This window comes from Panthera onca, chromosome E1, assembly GCF_046562875.1.
Source record: "Panthera onca isolate mPanOnc1 chromosome E1, mPanOnc1 haplotype 2, whole genome shotgun sequence".
NCBI lineage: Eukaryota > Metazoa > Chordata > Mammalia > Carnivora > Felidae > Panthera > Panthera onca.
In genome coordinates, this window is record NC_138352.1 from 52,772,367 (window position 1) to 52,793,549 (window position 21,183).

General features: G+C 62.2%; 1 protein-coding gene across 1 annotated transcript; it reads right to left on the reverse strand.

Moving 5' to 3' along the window:
• Positions 1-6,921: 6,921 nt before the first annotated feature.
• NXPH3 (neurexophilin 3) lies at positions 6,922-11,775 on the reverse strand. Its single transcript, XM_078437280.2, has 2 exons — positions 11,250-11,775; positions 6,922-8,757 (listed from the first exon to the last, which is right to left on the reverse strand). The coding sequence occupies exons 1-2, from the start codon at positions 11,301-11,303 to the stop codon at positions 8,053-8,055; spliced, it is 759 nt and encodes a 252-aa protein (XP_078293406.1). The 5' UTR covers positions 11,304-11,775; the 3' UTR covers positions 6,922-8,052.
• Between the last annotated feature and the right edge of the window lie 9,408 nt (positions 11,776-21,183).

A 21,183-nucleotide genomic window follows, 5' to 3' on the forward strand; every position in this document is an offset into this window, starting at 1 on the left:
GCTCTATAATTCTGTGCTTCTAAATAAAGACCCTGTGGCCACCTGCATTCTCTGAGCCTCGTGTTACGTTTACCAACAGAGGGCCCGGGCAGGGAATACACAGATGAGCCTCCATAGTGCAACCACAGGGGCTTCTGGAGTGCAGAAGTGGGATTCTGGGCCCAAGGAGCAGTAGTCATGCAACCAAGGGCCGCGTTTCTTAGCCAGAGTCAAGGAACACAAAAGTAGATTCCTTTGTAAGCATCATCTCTTGTAGACGGTGACAGACTTCTGACCTCTCCTATGGGGTTTTCTCCTGCACCTTCTCTCTGCGGCGAGAAATGAGTGTGCCCATAGGCCATTCTTCTCCCTCGCCCCCTCCCTCCCTGCCCGGCTTGGCCAAGATCGGGAGGGCTGTAATGTGGGACTCTACTCAGAGCAGCTCACAAAAGCCCTCTGACAGGTAAAGAGTATCCCCATGTTACAGATGGGGACGTTAAGACATAAAGGTGTTCGGTAACTTGCCCAAGGTCCACAGTTAGGAGTTGGCAGCCCGGCTTCGGAATCCGTGCTGTCAACCCCTGGGCTACACAGCCTTCCCCCCAAAAGCAAGACAAGCCAGCTTTCTTCCCCCGCCTGTGAGGCTCTGAGATGCCCGTGGGCCCCAGTAGGTGGGTGGGAGGGCCAGGCAGAGCTAGATGGCAGTACCCTGACATGGCGACACCATTTACAGGGACAGTTTGTTCCTTACAGTAACCAGAGGAGCGGGTGGGGGAAAGAACTGCCATCCAAGGCCCGGAGAAACCAGGGGAGCCTGGGTAATGATCACCTGGCAACTAAGACCTAAACCCAGCCCTCTTCAAACACATTATAACTGGGACACGGCCTTGCTTTGGCCCCAAGATGGGGGAGCCCAGGCTCCCTGGGACTGAGCAGACCATTGTCCCCCGGGTGGGGGCTACCCCGTAAGCCATGGAGGGGCTCTGGGGAAGCTTGTTTTGATGGAAAGAGCAGGTACTAGGTTAGGATCCAGAAGGCCCTGGCCTTTCCCATGACGCTCGGTGATTCAAGGCAAGACCCTGTGCCCCGGGAGCTAACCTGGGTCTCTGAAGACCTTTCTAGAGAAGACAACAATCAATACTGGGGACAGGTGGGAGGAGGGGTGTGCCTCTCTCCCAGCCAGGAGGTCAGGCGTGCCGGGCGGGGATAGCGGCTTGCCCTCCTGTCATCACTTCCTCTCCCAGGCTGCGGTCCTACCTCGGCGTGGGGCGTTTGCTCTGCAGGACGCTGGGGTGCCGACGGTTCATTAGACGGGCCTCGGAGGAAGGGCCTCTGCCTCTGGGGAGCCTCCAGGCCAGGGGCACGCAGCCCGTGCCCCTCAAGGAGTCTCCACTCTGCGGCAGCAACAGCTCCTGTCCAGTCTCTCATTAGTCTGGGACGGGGGACATCCACATTTCCTACTGTCACAGCCCCCAGGTTGGCGGGGACACAGCACTCCAGATTCAACCTGAGTCAGAGGTAGGAGCGGGGGCCTCAGAGGGAGCGGTGGGTGTCGGGACGGCAGAGGACATGAGGCAGAGCACAGAGCGAGGCCAAGCACGGGAAGGAAGGGAAAAGGATGGGAAGGGTGGGAGCAGAAAGGCCTGGATCCCGGGGAGCGTGTTCGACTACCGGTAGAGCCTCCCCAGCTCGGCGTCAGAGGTTTTATCAAACAATATTTGTTGAATGAATACTTAGAATAGACGGGTATTAGGGGATGAGGTCCACAAGGCTTAAGAACCGTGCGGCTCCCAGAGCCTGGGTTTCAGAATCTGCCCCTGCCAAGGCTCGGCGGACTCCGGTCTGGCCTGGGCCCCTTCCTTCTGCCTTCCCAGGGAGGACCCGGTGGAGGCCCAGCGCCCCGGGGGTCCTTTCTGGGGCCCGGGAAACGACGTGGCCCTCTGCGGCCCACCTGAGCCACTCGCTCACGTTCCCCTCCCCGGGGTGGATGACACCTCGAGGGAAGACCCTTGTTCTCAGGGGCATGGGCTCTCCTTTGGTGGACGTGGAGGTACCCCTGTTTCTGAAGCCGGGCCGTTTGGGGAGGTAACAGAACCATGCCTGCTCTTACCCAGAGCGTCCTGGGCAGGGCCAGGGTCTCCGGCAGCTCAGGCCTGGGCTCAGGCAGCCTGTGCCGGTCCCAGTGCAAGCACAAAACCAGCACTGAGAGCGTGGGTTTCAAGAGCCTGCCACTCTGTCCGCCCGTCCCCGCCTCTCCCCCGCCACCACCACCACCCGGGGCCTGGTTGGCCCGGCTCCCCGGCTTGGCTGCAGACCGAGCCAGAGGCAGAGGCCGCACCGGCTGTTCCATGCGGTTTGTGTCCACCGGGTGGAAGAACCATCCCGAAAGCCCGGGGTTCACTGAGTGGTGGGAGGGCAGCCACCACCCTGCCGTGCCCTCTCCCCTCCCGTCCCCGGGCCCCTCCTGCCCTGGACTTCCAAAGCTGTGTTGTTGCAGGTAATTAAAGGGTTTTAATTAAATTAGGATCCCATCTGGCTGGGATCAGCCAGGCCCTTAACGAGGATTGTGTGTCACCAACATCAGAATGTGGATGGGGACTCAAGACGTGCGGGGGTTGGATTTGGGGACGGGAGGCCTTTCAGAGGGAGTAGAGAATCCTTCTGAGCCCTCCAGGGGCTCCCCGCCATGCAAAAGCGACACGCTCCACCTCCCCAAGTGGAGACTGCGTGTCTCCGTGCCCGGCAGGCAGTCGCGGGCGGGGGGGGGACCAGAACTTTTCCCAAGTTCATTGTCGCCTGCAAGCCCCTAAAACGTCTCCGGTGTGCGGCAAGGTCTGTGCGCATTCTCTCATTGCTACAGATGAGGAAACGGGTCCACAGACGGGAACTGCTCAGACACATCCATTGAGTCGGGTGGTGATAAATTTACCTGTAAGATCTAGAGAGCCAAAGCACAGCGGCTTAAACGAGGCAGAAGTTTGATTTTTCTCTCACGTAGAAGTCTGAAGGTGGGCAGCCTGGAGCCCGTATGGTATTTCCGGCGCACAAAATACGCTCTTGCACCAGGTGTTTGGGACCCAAGCCTTCCCTGCCGACGCTCGCTGCTCTGACCCTTCAGGGGATGTGACTCTGACACCCATTGTCTAAGATGGCCGCCAGAGCTGTCTTAACTGTCTTTCTAGAAGTTGCCAGATAACCTTTGGCTTACACCTCCCTGGCCTGATCTCACTCACATGGCCACATCTAGGCGCAAGAGAGGCAGAGAGAGATGTAGTGTTTAATCTCAGGCAGCCCTCGGCCCAGCTAAAAACGGAGGATTCCGTTACTATGGGCAAAGGTGCAATGTATATCACAGGACAGTTAGCGGGCTCTGCCTCGTGTGTTACGGGACAGAACCAGGCCAGGAACCCGGGTCTCCCAGCTCCAGCCCAGGGCCATTTCGCCCAGCTCCCCCAGGGAAAGGCTGAAGCTAACGTAAACCCCACGCCCCAAAACCCAGGAAGGAGGAAGGAATATTGTCGAGTGAATCGTTTAACTGTTCCTAACGATGCTCCAGGGTGGGTAGATCCCTAGGTGTTCACCCAAGGGCATCTGGGAGACGATTGATGCTCTTTGTCCGAAGCCACCCAGCTAATGAACGACAGACCCGGGACCGGCGCAGATCCAAACTCCTGTACCACACATGTTGCCGGTGCAGTGGCAAGTTCAGGACGTGCCAGCTCGCCCTTTGGGACCATCTAGCCAGGTGGCCCCGAGAGGACGAACCGGAAAGCTTCGAAGTGGCCCTCCGTCGCTTGGATTTTCCGGTCGGCTTTTGAGCTCGCCGGGCCAACCGGAAACCGGGTCCCCCCGTGTAACGGGAGCCCAGCCCCCGACGGCTGAGCACCAGGTCTCTTCTGTCATTTGTGCTCAAGGATGGTGGCAGCTGCCGCTCCGGGGCTTTGGCATAACTGGCAGGTGCCACCCCCGCCCGATCTTGCCTCCTCCCGGGGGGGGGGGGGGGGGCTGGTGGCACCTCTCTGCGCCTGTCACCCCAGCCCCCGGTTCTCCTTGCAGGACCGCAGGACTCAGAGTCTGTGGAAGTAACATTTCTCTCTCCCACTCCCAGCCGTGGCATTGGATCGCTTCCCAACACAGAGACACAGCCCCCTACACCTACTCGACTGGATAATCCAGGTCCCTGGTCACCCCCTGACCTTCAGCCGCCTCCACCCCCATACACACCCTTCCCCCACTTCCCTACCCACCCATTGCCTCCTGCATCTCTGAGCAATGGGCCTCGCCTCAGGAGAGTGCCACATGCAAGGTCACCAGCATCCCTGCCAAGGATGGGGAAGGGGGGGTGACTCAGTCCCCGCTTACTCATCCCAGGGAGGAAACATGAGGGGGAAGGAGGACAGAGGAGGGACCTAGACCCTTGCCACTCGACCCAACATGTAGCCCCTCATGAGCCCCACAGACTGCTGGGAGGGTTCACCCCTTCAGAGGTGGGGACACCGAGGCCGAGGCAGTACGGTGCACAAAGCCGAAGGGCAGACCCGAGGGCCGGCTTTCCCCGCGTCCATATCGCGGTTCCTGCCTTCAGGGGGACTCCGGGCAGATGAGGGAGGCGGATGCTGTCCTCACAGGGCTCTTCAGTTGTGGAGGGACAGACCCTGCTTCCTCAGTCTCATAGGGAGATACGGGCTGTGACCTCAAAGGGCATCCAGTCTGGGAGGCTTGTTCCAGAAGCTCCCCTCGGATGAAGGAGACGAGGCCTCTGCCCTGGGGCAGCTCCCCAGCTAGGCTGAGCGGATGGGGAGCTGGGCCACAGGACTGAGCGGGCAGCGGTGGGGGAGCCAAAGGGGTGGGGTGGGGGTAGGACCTGGAGCTTCTCTCTGGGAGAGGAGACAGGCTCCTTCTAGAGGGATCTGCTCTCCCGTGAGTGCTCGAACGGCAAGATCAGGCGAGCCCTTATTGTAGTCCTTGGGGGAGGTCACAGACATTGCTCGCCAAGGGCGCAGAGGTTGGTACCTTCGTCACCAGAGGCAGTGGGACAGACCCCTTACCTTCGCGAGGACCAAGGGGGCATAGAAAATATCTGGTGGTGGCAAGACTATCAGGGCCCAGAGGTCTATTGCAAAAGAATCACAATCCGGGAGAAAAATCTATTAGCAAGATCCTAGCCGAGGAGAGCAGCCAGGTTACTGGGGAAGGGCAGAAAAGGAGGGATGAGGCAGTGGAGTGTGCGCGTGGGTGAAATGAAGTTATTAAGATGAACCCCCCCGCCCTCCCCCCTGCTCAGGCCGTATGCGTGCCAAGCGGGCCAGCCCTCCAGCTGTCAGCAGCATCTGGCTCTCCACAAAAGAGGAGCCGGAGGGGGGTGGGTCAGAGTGTCCCCTGGTCCTGCTGATCGTCCAGCCAGGGCCAGGTGAGGGGGGCCCAGGACCACCCCCCTCCGTCTCTCCCTCCAGTGCCCACAGGGCCGTGGGCGGTGCTTGCTTCTGGGAGGCATCCGCAGGTGAGAGAACCCACCAGATCTCCGAGGCGAGCCCCCCAGGGCAGGGCCTGTCTGAATTCTAAGGACCTGTGCCACCTTCCCACCCACCTGTCAGGGTGGGAAGAGAGAGTGTAGATATGGTGGAGGGGTGGGGGGGGGGCAGGGAAGAAGGGGTGAGTGTCTCAGATCTCTGCTCAGGAGAGGTGGCCCCGGGAGGCACGGTGCAGGGGAACGCTGGCATAGGAGTGTGAGCCTGAGTCATGTGCCCTTTCTGGGTCACTTCATACAGCAAGGTGGCTTCTAAGGCCTCGTCCAGCTCTGCTCTGCAGCGAGAGGAGCACTGGGCCGTGCTGAGTGCTGGCAGGCAGGGGAGACAGGCTGCGGGCGGCAGGACCGTTGTCTTCCCCTCTCATGCTAGGACTTTCCTCACTGTGGCTGCATGGCCGAGAGGGACCCAGGGGACCTGAGTGCTGCCCTCCCAAGTGAGCAGCTCTAGGATGACCTTAGAGAGGGCCCTGTGATCTTGGTCCTCGGGGCTCAGCATCCCGCTCACCGAGCCCCAAAGGGCCCGGCTGGCCCTCCCAGGCAAGGCGTCACCGGCTGACAATCCATCCCAAGGCCCTCCTGTCGGCTGGGGGGGGGGGGGGCGGGGGGGAGGATGGCTGCTTTCAAGCCTCCTTCTGTCCCCACTCCCCCCCAACCCAGCCTGTTCCTGCACTGACACATGATCAGACGGAAAGCCCGACACCCTGCCTCTCTGAGAGGACCCTTCCAGGAGATTTTCCTAGAAGAAGCAGCTGGAAGGTAGTCGGGAGGGAGCCTCAGAGGCGTCTCTTCATCTTAGGGGGCCAGAGCCAGAAAGGAACAGAGAGGTCACGTGAGCGGTCCTCAGAGGGTGTCCCCTCAGGAGCGTCGGCATCTCCCTGCCTCCTCGCTAGAAGGGCAAATCGTCTGGAACCCAGAACTCCATGTTTTAACCGACGCTCCCGGTGGGTCCGATGCCCACTCGCACGGGAGAAGCTCTGGGTTGGGCATATTCTTCATTTTACAAAGAAGCGGAAAGAGACCCAGAGAGGAGAATGGACTTGTCCAAGGCCACGGGGCCAAACCCTGACAGAGCGAGGGCCCCCCCCCACCCCACCCGGGGGCCCACCCGGATGGCAACCCAGGGAGACGACAAGGAACACAATGGCCCATCCCCCCCCCCCCCCACCAGCTCTTCCTCCCCAAGCTGCTTTGCAGGGGCCACACCCACCCCCTGGGACCACCGAGCAGTGTCTGCCCAGCTTTCCCAACAGGTCCAGAAAAGGAGGCTGGGGAGGGAAGCCCTGAGGCCCTCCGTGAGCACCAGCCCCAACAGCTGTTGTCGCCCCGCAGCTCTGGTCTCCAGGGAACATCTTGCCGCCATCTAGCTGAGCAGCGCTGGCTGGACGGCAGGGCACCCCGGGCCCTTTCCCTCCCTGGACAGTTCAGGAAGCAGTGTCCTGGGAAAGCTTTATTCCCGGCTCCAGAACAAGACTCTGCACACAAGCTGACAATCAGGGGATCGCACACCCCGCCCTCCCCTCCCCCACCCACAGACAGACACCACTGAACAGGTCCAGCGCCCTTGTCAGTCTGGCGTCACGCGGCCCCGAGCTGCTGAAGGCCCTGTATCCATCCGGGTGAGTCCCAGGCTGACGGGCAAGGCTTGCTGGCTGGACGAGGACGCTCCCAGAGGAGCCAGCAGGGGGGTGGGGTGGCGAGGGGACACAGCGCAAGGGTGGGCTCCCATCTGTGGCCTTGGAGGTGGGAGAACCACAGTCACCCTCTGTTGCAGCTGAAGGATGGGTGACCCATCGGCACAAGGGTGGATGGGGGGGGGGGGCGGGGCGGGGAGGGGAGGAGCGGCAATGGCAGGAGAGGGAACTTTGGAAAGGTTACGGCCTGGCGGGGAGCAGACGGTCTATTCGGTCTATTCGTCAAGACGTCAAAACGACTCCAAGGGTCACCACTTCAGCCTGAAGCCAAGTTCAGTCCACAGTCCAGGACAATGGGCTTGGTGGGGGGGGGTGCTGACTCAGCGGGGCTCAAGAGTTCCTCCGGCCCCGCCCCTCCCCCCACCCAGGGCTGGCTCCCGGGCAGCCCCGTCTCATCTCTGCCATCCTTCGGTGCCCTTGCTGATGAGAGACCCCTCTCCTTGTTGCTTTTCTTTCTCAGCATGGCCAGGAGGGAGCCGAGGCTTCGGGCTCTTCTCCGTGACCTCATCTGGCCACACTGGTCTGCCTTCCCCAGCGGTCTCCTGGGCCCAGCACCTTCCTGTCGCTCAGCAGGGGAGCCCCGTGGGGCTGCCCAGAGACCCCACTCCTCCTCCAGTGCTCCTATGCCCCGGCCGCTCCACAACCCCAGGCTGGGGCCCCGCACTTGGGACCCCTTCCCCACCGCCACGTGAGACTTGGCCCCGGCCCCACCTGGCATCTCCTTCTCTCCACCCCTCCCCCCTTCCCTGCCTGAGGTCCCTCCCCGTGTCCCTGCCCAGTATCCAACCAGATGGCCTCCTCCGCGGGCGGGCCCGTCCTTCCAGCCCCGGCCCGGCTTCTGTGGCCTGCCCAGGGTCACCCGGAGGGGTAGTAGGGGGTATCACTGTGGTAGTTGTAATCTGGGCACACCTTCTGGACCAGCCTGTAGTCCGTGCTGTAGAAGGCGATGTAGACGCAGACGACCTTGAAGGGCTGGGAGCAGCTCCAGGAGGCTGAGCTCTGAGCGTGGTCTCGGGAGCAGGTCTTGGCCGGGTCGTGGGTGCAGAGCGAGGTCCGGCGGCCCCGTTCCACCTTCTCCCACTCCATTCGGCAGTTGAAGATCTTGGAGGCCTTGGCTTCGATGAAGATCTGCCGCTCCTGGTGGAACTCTACAGCTTTACTGGGCGGTACGAGGCTGATGGAGATGTTGCCCTGGCCGGTGGCGTTGTGTCGGAAGTGGACGCTGAAGGTCCCGTTGCCGTGGTCCACGATCTTCCCCGTGACGAGCAGGTTCAGGGCCACCGTCTTGATGTTGGAGTAGAAGTCACCCCAGCCGAAGATTTTCTTCACCTTGGCCGACGGTGGGGGGCTGTGGTTCGGGCGGTTGGGGGGCTGGCCAAGGACGCCCCATGCCTCCCCGGGGGGAGCCAGCAGCCCTAGGAGAGTGGAGTTGGCCACGAGGCGGGACTTGGGTGAGAGGTGGCCTCGCTTCCGAGGCATCCGGGGCCGGGGCTGGCTCTCGTGGTCATCACGCTCAGGGTCCTCGGAGCCGGGAGGACCGTCATCCTGGCCGTAGATGACCTGTGGAGGGAGTTGGGAGGACATTGACAGCCCCGTCCCCAGAGGACCCAGGAGTTCTGGTCACTGTGTCCCCCACCAGCAGCCTCAACTCCCTGCCTGTCCCTTCCGCTGACTTGAGGCCGAGTGATGTCTCAACCGTCCTACTCTAGGGGTTGGATGCATACTCCGGCTTGTGCCGTGGTCCCATCTCGCCCTCTGACACTCGGGCCGCCCCCATCTCCTCACCCCACTGTCCCGTCTCTGGCTACCGCTCAGCATCTGGAAGGATGGTCGAGAATTCTCTCCAGTGAGCCATGGCACCAGAGGGACACAGCCCCTGCCCCTGAGGAGGCCCCATTCTGACGGGGGAGGCCCAGCTCCCGATCCGGGGAGAGTCCTCATCCGATGTCAGAAGCATAACCTCGTGCTGACAGAGCCCCCGGTCTTACAGGAGAGGTTATGAGGTTACAGTTTCACAGAGGAAAATCCCCCCGCCTCTGTAAAAGTCCCAGGGTGATATGGAGGCACAGTCACGGCCCTCAAAATGCGCCATCCCTCCGCTGGGAGAGCCCCACCCCCCCGTTTGACAGGACAGGTGCGGCCCCTGCTTTTTGCCACTTCCTAGGCTGTTTAGATGAGACCCCCACCACCCTTCCCCTGGGGTAGTTTTGTCCTCTGAGACTAAGAGAACCAGCAGACAATGGGATAAGAAAGCTGGGCCCAGTGACCTTCTCTCTCTGGTACAAAGGCAGCTCAGGATTGGGCACGAGGAATGGGGAGGGGGGAGCCCTGGAGTGAGTTCCACACCCAGGATGGCCCAGCCGCGGCCAGTCAAAACCTCTGGGGACCACCGAGGGTGCCATGGCAGGACACTATCGCTCTACGAGGCAGTTTTTCTTATTCCCCTTCTACAGATGAGGCCACCAGGTTACGTCCCTCTAAGGCCAGGTCGCACGGGGTCGGCCCTCCCATTCTACCACACACTCCCAGCCCCTCGGACCAGGTAGGTCCGTTTATGGAGATTGAATCCAAGCCCCATCCCCACCCGGAATCTTCTGCCAAACAGCCAAGGCTCGGCCAGCCTCTGCTGGACGGGCTATGGCAACAGGCACCACCTGGGAAGGCCTCCTGGAGGAGCCGTGGGGGAGGGCCGGCAGGACGGAGTGACCCAGCTCAGACTCGGGACAGCTCCGGAGGGCAGCAGGGAGTAGGCAAGGTTTCCTGAGGGCAACCGCCCAGTGTGTGCTTACTCAGCTTCGGGACAGAGTACTCACCCTCTGTGTCTTCTTACCAGTCCTAGGGACACCAGCTCAGAGTGGGGCAGCATTTGGGTTGCTGGTGACCCCTGGGGTGAGGACGGGGGACCCCAGAGGGCTGGGCTCTGGAGGGCTCCCAAGGGGCCTGGGGTCTTCACGCCCCCTGTTCTGATCCCGGCCATGCCTGCAGAGGTGTGCTTGGGTGGCCCTGCCTGCTAGGCCCCAAAGGTAGTGGGAAGGGACAGCCAGGAGGGGAGGCTCCGGGGGGGGGGGGGGGGGGGAGCTGGACTCGGTTCTGCAGACCTGTGTTTACTTGGTCCTGGGGGTCGAAGCTGAATGGCTGGAGGGTGGGGAGAAGGGCCGCAGGTGGGGATGCGAGAAGGGGAGGGCGCTTGTACATAGTGGCAAAGGGGAGGTGGCACGCGCGCGCGGGGGGGGGGGTGTTGTTTTGAAGAAACCGGCAGGTCCAGATGTGGGGCCAGGCTTCTCTACGACAGGACTGGGGTGGGGGCGGTCGGAGAGGAGTTAAGCCCCTGGAGGGGGGGAGGGGGGAAGCGGGGGGTGGGGGGGGAGTCCCGGGCGTCCCGGGCCGCAGGGACGCGGCGAGCGAGTGCACGGGGAGCGGGCTCTGGGCGCTCCGCTCAGCTGCCGCGGGCGCCTGGGGCGGGAGCCGCCGGCCCAGGTCCTGTGGGGCTCCGGCTGCGCGCAGCCGGGAGAGGAGAAGAAAACAACAGGCGGGAGGGAGGGAGCGGGAGGGAAGGCGCGAGCGGGGTCCGCGGGGGCCACCCCCCGCGCCCCCCCCCCTCCCGCCTGGACAGCCTCCGCGCGCTGGCGGGACCCAGGTCCCAGGCCTTCTGGGTCCCCGAGGTCGGAGGAGAGCCCACGCCCCCAGACCTGGCAGGTCGTCAGCTCCGCCACCCACCCCCACTCCCCTTCCGCGCGTCCCGGGGCGCCGGGACGGGGTCGAGTAACCCTCGGCGCCCCGCTGCTGGCCTTTTCCCTCGTGCTGGTCGCACCTCCCGCCACCAGCGGCCGAGTGGGTGGGCCAGCCGAGCACCCTCTCCCCGCCCCTATTAACCCTTGCGGTCCAGTCTCCGTCCTCGGACCCGCCCTCTCCCCCTCCACCCCCCACCCCCGGCCTCCGGGCTTCCCCTCCATCCCGGCGATGTCGGGGGGTGGGGAAGGGAGAAAGTTTCCGGGCTCTCCCCCGTCCTCCGGGCTCCCGCCCCTCCGCGCAGCTCCCCGCGGGCCACTCACCAGATAGAGGCTGCCCTGCACTAGGAACACGAAGCAGCAGCGAGTCAGTTGCATCTTCCTCCTCTGCTCTCGGGTCCCTGTCTCTCCTCTTTTCCTGCCGGGCGCCCAGGCCCCTGCCTCGCCCCTGCTCCTTCAGGCGCGCCGTCCCATGCTCCAGTCCCCGGCGGCTCGCGGCCCTCCCCTCTGCCGGCCGCCCGGGACCGACCCCGCCCCCTCCGGTCCAGCTGTGCGGCCGCCGCCGCCCCCCTCCCCCGGCCCGGCTGCGCGCGGCGCGGCCCCCTCTCGAGGTCCCAGATGGGCGCCCCGCGCGCCTCGAAGGGCCCCAGCCGCGCGGTGCCTCTGCCGCTCCAGATCTGCGCTCGGCGCCCCCCGCGGTCCAGCGGCGCCGCTCTCGCCCAGATGTGCTGGGGACCCGCGCGCGCGCCCGTCCCTGGCGCTAATTCCCCAGACCAGACGGCCCCTCCCGCCCCGTCGCGGCGCGCCCCCTGGCGGACGCCCCTGGCCGCGCCGGGCCCCGCCGCCCGCTCCCCGCGCAGCACCCCGCCAGACTGGAGCGCTCCTGGCGCCCAGGCGGCTCGCGCTTCCTCGTCCCTCCCACCAGCGGCGGCGGCGGCGGCGGCAGGTACGGTGAGCCCAGCCGGTACCTCCGGAGTTAACTCCTCCCCTGCCGGCCCGCAGCGGGGGGACCTAGGACGAAGGCGGCCGGACGCGGGGGCGGAGGAAGTCTGGGCGAGGAGGGGAGAGGGTGGTGGCCCGGGGATAGGGACACTACCCTTTCCATCCCTCCCTCTGGCAGGGCGCCCGTTCCCCCCCCCCACCCCCCCCACCCCCGCAGCGGGCACTGGGAATCTGCTGCCCTGTCCTGAACCCCAGGAGACGTGGACTTTGGAAAGGTTATTTTTTCCAAACCCATGCCAACAGCCAGAGAGAACGTCAGTAATGAGTAGCCTATCCCGAAGCTGAAAGTGACTTTCTCTCTGCCAGACTTGCTTCTGTGCCGAGGGAAGTTCTTCTGGGTGTCTAGCCCGTACTCCTTGTGTTATAACGTCAGTTTCTTTCCTCTTCTACTTTACTCGGGGGGGGGGGGGGGGTTGGGATCACCACCACCCCACCCCACCCCCCGGCGCCGTCCAATTAATGTGATGGGAAACTTTGGCCAGAGCCCTGGGCTGAAAAGGTCACGGGGGGCCAGGCTGAATTCTGGGGCTGGGGTCAGGTGTCAGCCTCCTGAGAAGCTGAGGGGCGAGGCGGGCAAGGTTTCCTTGAAAGCTGTGCCTGCGTTCTTCACTACTTCCCCTCCCTGTGACCCAGGGAGCCACCAGGACAGGGTGCTCCTATCCCATGGGGTCCTTGCTTTTCTCCAACCTCTGCAAACCCCCAGGGCAAGGAGGACCCTTATTTGGAATTCCCCAAAGTGGGGCCCATCCTCCGTGGTCCCACGCACATCCGTGTTTCCTTCCCGGAACTCCAGGACCCCTTCAGTCCTTAGAAAAAGCAAAGGTCAAGTCCTTAGCACCCCTTGGAGGTTGTGAGGGTGAGGAGTTACCCCGGCAGTTGGAGTGGTCCCAGTCCGGGCTGGGCTGAGGGAGCACGGTGGGTGGGCACTCTGCTCTGTGGCCCTCCGAGCCTAGCTTGGTCTCTGGCTGCAGCCCCCAGCACGCACCCAGCCTCCTCCCCCACCATCTGCCAGGCGGGTGCGCGGGGAATGCAGATGAATCTTAATATCAGCCTGGGCCAAGTGCGATGAGGGAGACAGATTCTGCAGAACCCAGACAGCATCGCAGAGCCCCCTGCATTCCCCCAGGCGCCCTAGGCAGTACCAGGATGCATAGGAGCCCCTCCCTGGTGGTGGTGGCGGGGGGGTGGGGGGTGGGGGGTGTGGGCACGTCTATCAGAGACCCCCAAAGTCCAGGGAAGAAGGAACAGACAGATCCTTGTCTGGCCTCCGAGCCTCGGGTCCGGCTGGGAGGAAGAAGCTGTTGGCCTGAGCGTGGGCAGCTGGTTCTGGAGCTCAGCTAGGCAGAGGCGTGGTGGGGCCCACTCCCGGTCGGTCCCCAGAAGGTCCTATCCCCAGGAGAACCGTGTGGCTCGGCAGAGAGGGCACAGGTTTTTAGGCCAGACAATCGTGGATTCCACTCCAGGCCCGGCTGTGTGACCTTGGGCAGGTTGCTTTGGTTCTCTGATGCGTTTCCCCGATCTGTTATTGCAAGAACTGAAAGAGACAAAATGTGCAAACAAAGCTCATGCACAATGGCTGGCGGGCAGTCGTGGGAGTGCAATCAAGGGAAGTTCTCGCTTTTCTACTTCCCACACATTTGCTCTGGCGGCGCCTCCTGCCAGGCTTGCCCTCCCTGCCCTCTCGGCCATTTCTGGCTCTCACTTCCTTCAAGTTTCCCTTCTGCATTCGTCCGCCAGCCCTTAGTCGGGCCTGTCTTCCATGCCAGGTGCCGGGCCGGGGTCTGGGATTCAGAGACGAACGGGACGTCCCTGCCCTCAAGGGTCTCACTGGCGAATGTGCAACCGAGACGTGGAAACTGATGATTCTAATTCGGTGTGGTGAATGGATGATAAGGGATCCCTGTGACAGGCATCACGGATGCACCGACTATGGTGCGGGCAGGGTCCAGGAGGCTCGGGGAAGGCCTCCTGGAGGAGGGGATGCCGAGGCCTTGAGGAGGGGGTCAGCCAGCAAGGGCCATTCCTGGCAGAGGGCACTGACTGGTCACAGGGAGGAGGCTGGGCACAGAGGCGGTGTGCTGTTACTGAAGCGCAGAGGGGAGGGGAGGAGAGGCTGGAACAGGAGGCTGTCACGTGTCAGGTCATGGGTTAAGACCTCTGAAGGGTTTTTGGGGGGGGGGGCGCTGGTGATTGTAGTCAGCTTGCATTTTGGAGAGCTTTTGGAGAACTCCCTGGAAGGAGGAGAGACTAGAGCGAGGGAGGGCGGTGGGCAGGGGGGGGGGGGGACCCGTTAGGGGATAAAAGCAAGGGTCTGGGGAGAGGGGGACGCTGAGGACATCTTGTAGGAGGCAAAATAACCAGGGTGTGTTCGTTGCTGAGACGAGAGAGGAAGGCGGAAAGGGGCTTGCTGAGGTGAGCACCAAAGGCGTGGGGGAGGAAGGTGGGTTCTGGAGAAAGGATGGCGGGGTCAGCTTTGGTCATGTCAAGCCTGGGTGCTGCGGGCCCCCCGAGGGTGGAATAAAGTCTAGCCCGGGGCGCAAGAGGCGTGGATGACAAGGGGAACAAGGGGCTTGGATGGGCAGAGGAAGAGCGGCACCCAAAGGACCCCAGTAAGGAGCTGGCAGGCAGGGGCAAGGACAGAGGCAGGCTGGTCCTGGAAGCAGTGGGGCACCGTGGGGCTGTCACAATCGTGTGCCACGCAGCGTGGGGGTTCTTGCAATACATGCAGATTCTAAGAGGGCCTCCCCCCCGGGAGCCTTTCAGGAGATAGGAGCCCCCCACCATGTATTCTTATAAGCCCCTGCCCCCGTCCCACGTGACGCCAACGGGGGCTGCCTCTGGACTTCACTTTGATAAACTCTGTCAGGAGGGTCAGGAAAGAGGGAAACGAACAGCGGCTCAAAGGAACACGGTGGCCGGGGAAGGGGGGGGGGTGGCCAGAAAAGCGACCGCTGGGGTTGGCTGATTGTTCTGGCAACCGCACCCCACCTTGGTCCTTCTAGCTGCTCCCCCGGGTGGGAAGACAGACCACAGATTCTGTGAGCTGGGTGCACGGCCCCGTGCTGGAGGCAGCACCCCCCCCCCCCAGGTCTGCCATTCAGGCTAACCCTCCCACACCCTGCCCTGCGTACAGCAGCAGCTCAGGAAGGGGGCAGCACCTGGTGCAGGGGGCCCACCCCTCGGCCCCCAGCCTCCTCAGTGCACCCGCCGCCAGGTGCAGTTGGCATTTGCTTATAGCGCCTCTGCTCCCACCGGCTTCTGCCTCCCCCTGGGAAGGATCCTCCCCTCCTGGGCAGGGGTGGGGCGGGCAGTGCTGCGGGGAAAGCAAACAGCCCAGTAGGTGCCCGGTAGGTTAGGTCGGTGCTTATTGAATGAATGGGAAATGGGGTTCCTGATGCTTTGAAAGGCAGAGAGTGGATGCCCTTGAGCCAGCCAAAGCCAAGAGGTCTGGAGGGGGGGTTGGGGTAGCGGGAGGGGGCGTGGAGGCAGCCACCCATCATGATTGTCGATAATCTCTCATGTTTACCAGGCAGTTTGCACTTTGCAGTAATTCCAGCATCAAGTGTTACGACGGATGCTACATCCAGGGGACTGGGGGGAGCCCCGAGACAAGCCCTGATTCAAATGAGGGGGCCAAGGACTAATCACAGAGAACTCAGTCCTGTGATCCTGTGATATGAGGATCGGCCTGGCCCCGGTTGGGGGGGGGGGGGGGGCGGACGGTGGAAGGGGAAGGAAAGAACCCTTCCGGAAGAGGAAGCAACTCCTGAAAAGGCCGGAGATGAAAGCAGTGGAGGTGGGTTTCTGATGAAGGCGACATGAAAGGGTGCCTTGTCCCACACAGAGTCGCGGGGCCCCGACTTTCATGTCCCGGGCTGGGTGTGGAGGCACCGCTGTGATGGGCAGTCCTCGGGCGCACGGAGAGTTTGGGGTTTGGGCTCCGAGAGAGAGATGGAGATTAGCCAGCCGAGACAGGGCAACACAAGCTCCCAGATGGTGGGCAGTGGTGTAAAGGTGGAACCCAGCAAGTCCCCAGTGAGAGGGGAGACTAGGAGGGGCCGGGGGCCGGGGGGCGGGGGGGAAACTCTGTGAGATGGGACATTTCAGCTGGGATGTAATGACCTGGAGGCCTTGGCCCCGCCGCAGAGCTGGGGAGGGGGCTTCCAGGCAGAGGGAACAGTACACGCTAGGACCTTGGGACGAGGAGGCGTTAGCACCTCGGACAGACTTGAAGGAAGTGAGTGTGGCCACGGAGCGGGGAGAGGGCGAGCCGGCAAGGTGGGCGGGGCCGGGTGGCCCAGGGCTTTGTGGGTCTGGTTAAAGATTTGGGGTTTCATCCCGTGATTAAGGTGTTTCGGGTCTATTACAAGTTTTAAGCAGGGGTCAGAGCTGCCCTCGCCACGATCACTAGAAAGGTCACTCGGACAGCAGTGCGGAGGGTGGAGAGGGGAGGGGGTAAAAGTGGAGGCCGGGAGGTGCCCGTGGGCTGAGGACAGACGCCACGGGGAGAAGGACGCGACGTTCAAGGGGTGCAACGGAGAGAAGTTCGACTCTGGGACACGCGGTTGAGGAGTCAAAGGTGACTCCCAGCTTTCTGGCCCAGAGGACAGGGCAAAGAGCTGGTTTGTGGGGGGGAGAGATGCAGCGCCCCCCACCCCCTCCTCAACAGGAGGAGTGTAAGGTGCCATGGGGTGGGTGCTCAGGGGCAGGGAGTAGCGGGGGGCAGCGTGCAGGACCCACTAGAGGGACGAGACTGGGAGGTGCAGGAGCCCAGAGGATCATCGGAGGGGAGATCGCGAGGAGCTTGCAGAGAACAGAGCATGGCAAGGGCGGGGGGGGGGGGGGGGGGGGTGTCTACCAGAGCCAGGGGTGGAGTCAGGAGGGAGGGGGGAGGAGGGAACCTGCAGGGCGAGGGACAAGGGAGCCAGGGAGGCAGGTGGGAGACCTCTGGCCCCGAAGGCCCTGAGGGAAGCCGCCCACGAACATCCCAAGTCATTTTGTCCATGCCCCTGCCCCTCGCGGGATCTCACCAGCGGACAGGGACCTTCTCCTGGCTGGCAAGGCTCCCACGGGGGCTCTCGCAGCGTGGACAGTCCAGCCCGTGGAAGGCCCGGATGAGAGAGCATCTCTGAGATTTGCTGTCTGGGCGATCTTGGGTGAACCTCTCTTCTTTGGGCCTCAGCGGGGATCATAGTGCCCACCTCATGGGGGGTGGGGGGACTGACGGGTGTGAGAGCATCTGGCCCTCTGCTGGGCACCTAGTACCACCCCTGGTCTTTTGTCGGAACCGAACCAGTGGCAAGTGCTTTGTAAACACAGAAGCGCTGAAGAAAGGGATTCTGGGCCCGACTCCTCGCTGCTACCTCTCAGTATCTTCAAAGGCGAGGAACGAGGCGGGGAGAAAACAAGGCCTGAGAGGGGCCGCTAAACTGCAGGCCACCTGGCCCGGAGCCGACACCTGGCACCAGGTCACCTGTCCGACACCTGTCGGCTGCACCCGGGTCGCTGTGGTCAACACCAACTCCCGCAGGGGGCGACGGAGAGACTGCGCGGGCGTGTCGCGTCCGAGGCGAGTGGGGTCAGCGCGCCACCTGGTGGGCGCTTGGGGCGCCTCCTGTAGGTGCTTTGCTGGTTGCCCTCCGCCCGCAGCGTCCCCACCCCCGAGCTCCTGCTGGTGCGCCCACCCCTCCGCGCGCCGGTGCCCTGCGCCGGGGGGTCTCCTAGAGACCCTTCAAACGGCCTGTGGCCTGTGCTACCCAGAGGCGTCGTTCCGCGCCCCAGTCCTGGAGGCAGATCGCCTGGGTCTCAGTCCTGGGGCCGCCGTGTCTCGGGCAAATGACTTCACCTGTCTGTGCTCCAGTTTCCTCGTGGGGGCAATAAGAGTATCCACGTTATAAGGTTGTTGAGAACAGCGTGTACACAGTAGGTGCCCCATAAATGCTGGCTATTGTTACATTCGCCTTCAGTGCCTCGTTTAACCAGAATTTCAAATGCAGGGAGGGGCTGGGGCTGGGAGGGGGGGTTCGTACAACTTGGTCCCCGGAAATGAGCCTCGGGCTTTTAATTTATGAAATGGGTCAATATAGCATTGGCAGTAGGAAGTTCCTGCTTCCTTTTCACGCCAGGGGCGCGGGGTGGGCGAAGAGGCGGGGCACCCTCGGCATCCGCAGGTTCTCCCGCACCCCTGCTCCTCGGGTTGGCCTCCTGAATCCCGGCCACATCGCCCCTCTGGACCCCGTCCTCCCCCACCCCCCACCCCCACCACCCCCCGCCCAATAGACACTGGGGCCAGAGCACCGCGTGGCCCCATCTCCGGAGCGCCATCCCCGGAGGTCCGGGAGCATCCCCGCCCACCCGCAAAGGGCTGGCCGGGCGCTTCTGCCCCTCACCCTCACCCGCCATCTGTCGCCAGGGCGTCCGGACGCACCAGGCTGCGCCTTCCATTTCCAGGCCGGTGGTGACGCCTGGTGGCGGAGGGAGGGACAACCACGACCTCCGCTCCGCAGAGGAATCCCTACTGAGAAGCTCTTCTAGGCACCGCTGGGGACCGCTGGGTAGGAGTTGGGGGGGTGGGGTTGGGGAGCAGGCGCCGTCAGGGGGATCCAGGAGCTAGAAGAGCTTCCCAGGGCAGCCTGGGCCTGCGCTTCTGTTAGGGAGATGGGATCTCGCGTCTTTCGTCCAAATCAGATCAGCTGTGGGGCAGGGGGAGTGGTGGGGGCACTGAGGGGGACTGGGGTTCGTAGCCAGATGAGACACCGGAGAGTCCAGAGGAAGACTCCCCTAGCTTCCTCCGTCCACCCCACTCGGGGTCATCATCGTGCCCCTCTGGTGCCTCAGTGCCCCAAGATTTCAATGGGAGCGGTGCAGGGCAGGACACGGGGGCGGGGTGGGGACTAAGCCTGGGAATGGCCGCAGCCTGCAAGGGGCCTCCGTCTGCAGCGCGGGAGGCCTGACGACCGGGAGAGGCAGCAGGAAGGATGCCACCTGGAAATGCTTTCCTGACCCCCGTTGTGTCGTGGACCACCAGGGGAGTGTGGCTGCCCGCACCCACTTCCGGCCAACTCAGCACCAGCCTTCTCCTGCCCGCCCCACACCCCCTCCCCCGAGGTGGGCGGGGCCGACCTCAGCCCAAAGGCATAGCCTACTCACTGCTGAACGCCAGGCCTGAGGTCAGCCACCTCCGGTATTTCACAAACGATGCCAGCTCAGGGTGTGCAAAGTCGTGCTCATCACATTCTGACCCACAGACACGTGGCCTCCTGGGTTTCCCCCCCCCCCTCCACGAAGGGCCCCACCCTCCAATTCCTTGGAATCTCGGTGCCCGCCTCGCCTTGGGCCTCTCTCCCCAATACCCAATCGCATCCTTTTCCATCCCGATGCAGGCTTCGTGACTCCACCATTACTCACTGGACCACAGCAGCCCCAGAATGGTCTCTCCACCACCACCACCCCCCCCCCCCGCCCCCACTCCTCACCTCCCCGCCCAGCCAGAGGGAGACCGGTTTCTGAGATGCTAACAGGATCGCGTCCCTCTCCCGTTTCAAATCCTTGCAAGTTTTGCCACAACCCCAAACTAGCCAAGCCACTTTGTAAGCATTACCCAAACTCTCTCACTTAATCGCACTACCCAGCGATTAACCCAGTTTCTATGATTGCCACATTTTACAGACGAGAGCACAAAAGCGTCTAGAGACGAGGTGACTTTCCCCCACGGATCATACTCATACTCTTCGGAGCTGGGATTTGAACCCAGGCGGTCTGGCTTTTAGAGCCCACGCTTTTACCCACCGCACCAGAGCGTCCTGAGGTGAGGTATTTGTTGTGTTGGGTGGGAGATTCCTTTTTTTCTTTTAATAGTGCCGATGAACAATTTTGATTTTCATAGAAATGTTTCCTTTTTTTTTTTAAAGGTTTTCTCTTTATTCCATAGTTCTTTAATCAAGATTCTTTAAAAAAAAATTTTTTTTTAATGTCTATTTATTTTTGAGACAGAGACAGAGCATGAGCAGGGAAGGGGCAGAGAGAGAGGGAGACACAGAATGTGAAGCAGGCTCCAGGCTCTGAGCTGTCAGCACAGAGCCCGACGCGGGGCTAGAACTCACGAACTCTGAGATCATGACCTGAGCTGAAGTCGGACGCTCAACCGACTGAGCCACCCAGGCGCCCCAGAAATGTTTCTTTTTAAGGCTTTTCTTCTATATTTTCCTTTATTTATAGCAAGGGCTACTGGTTTCCCATTTGTGGGGGTCAAACAACATGTCCCTTGAAAATGAATTTAATTTTAGGGGGAAAAGAGTAGCCAGTTGAAAGGTACTAAGTGTGTAATAGCACAGGCAGAATGTGGACACGGAAAGTGGGTGTCGGGGTGCCTGGGGGGCTCAGTCGGTTGAGCTTCCGACTTCGGCTCAGGTCATGATCTCACGGTCCGTGAGTTCGAGCCCCGCGTCGGGCTCTGGGCTGACAGCTCGGAGCCCGGAGCCGGCTTCGGATTCTGTGTCTTCCTCTCTCTCTGCCCCTACCCTTCTCACACTCTGTGTCTGTCTCTCAAAAATAAAATTGAAATAAACGTTAAAAAAATTTCAAACAAACAGAAAGTGGGTGTCAGCGTACTCACTAGAATGTTCTACTTACTGCTCAGGAGACAGTGCAGTCTCTTCAGCTCGCTTCCGGGTCCTCTGGCCCTTGCTTACCTCGCCAGCTGGCCTCTCCCTTTCCCTTCCCTACCCTCAGCCCCTTGCTGGGGCCTCGGACTGAATATGCAGCTCCCCAGATACACCAGGCTTTGTTTGGGCTTTTTTTGTTTATTTATTTAGTGTGTGTGTGTGAGAGAGAGAGAGACAGAGAGAGAGAGAGAGAGAGAGAGAGAGAGAATCCCAAGCAGGCTCCAGACGGGGCGGGATCTCATGAACCTCGAGACCATGACCTGAGCCACAATCCAGAGCTGGGAGCTTAACCGACTGAGCCACCCGGGTGCCCCATTTGGCCTTGGTGCCTTTATGCACACTGTTCCCTCGGCCCCACCTCCCAAACACCTGCAAACGCCTCTGACCCGTGCGGCCTTCCTGGCTCAGGCATCATTTCCTTCTTGAAGCTTTCCTGAAATGGAATTGCCGCCTCTCCTGCCCCTGTTCCCCCAGCGTCACCTGTCCCCACCGACTTTGCACTCTGCACTTTGTTATCCCCCCCTCCGTCCACTCCCCAGAAGACAGGGAAGCTTTCTCTGAGCCTTGTGCAATGCTGCCCTGCGGACAGTGGC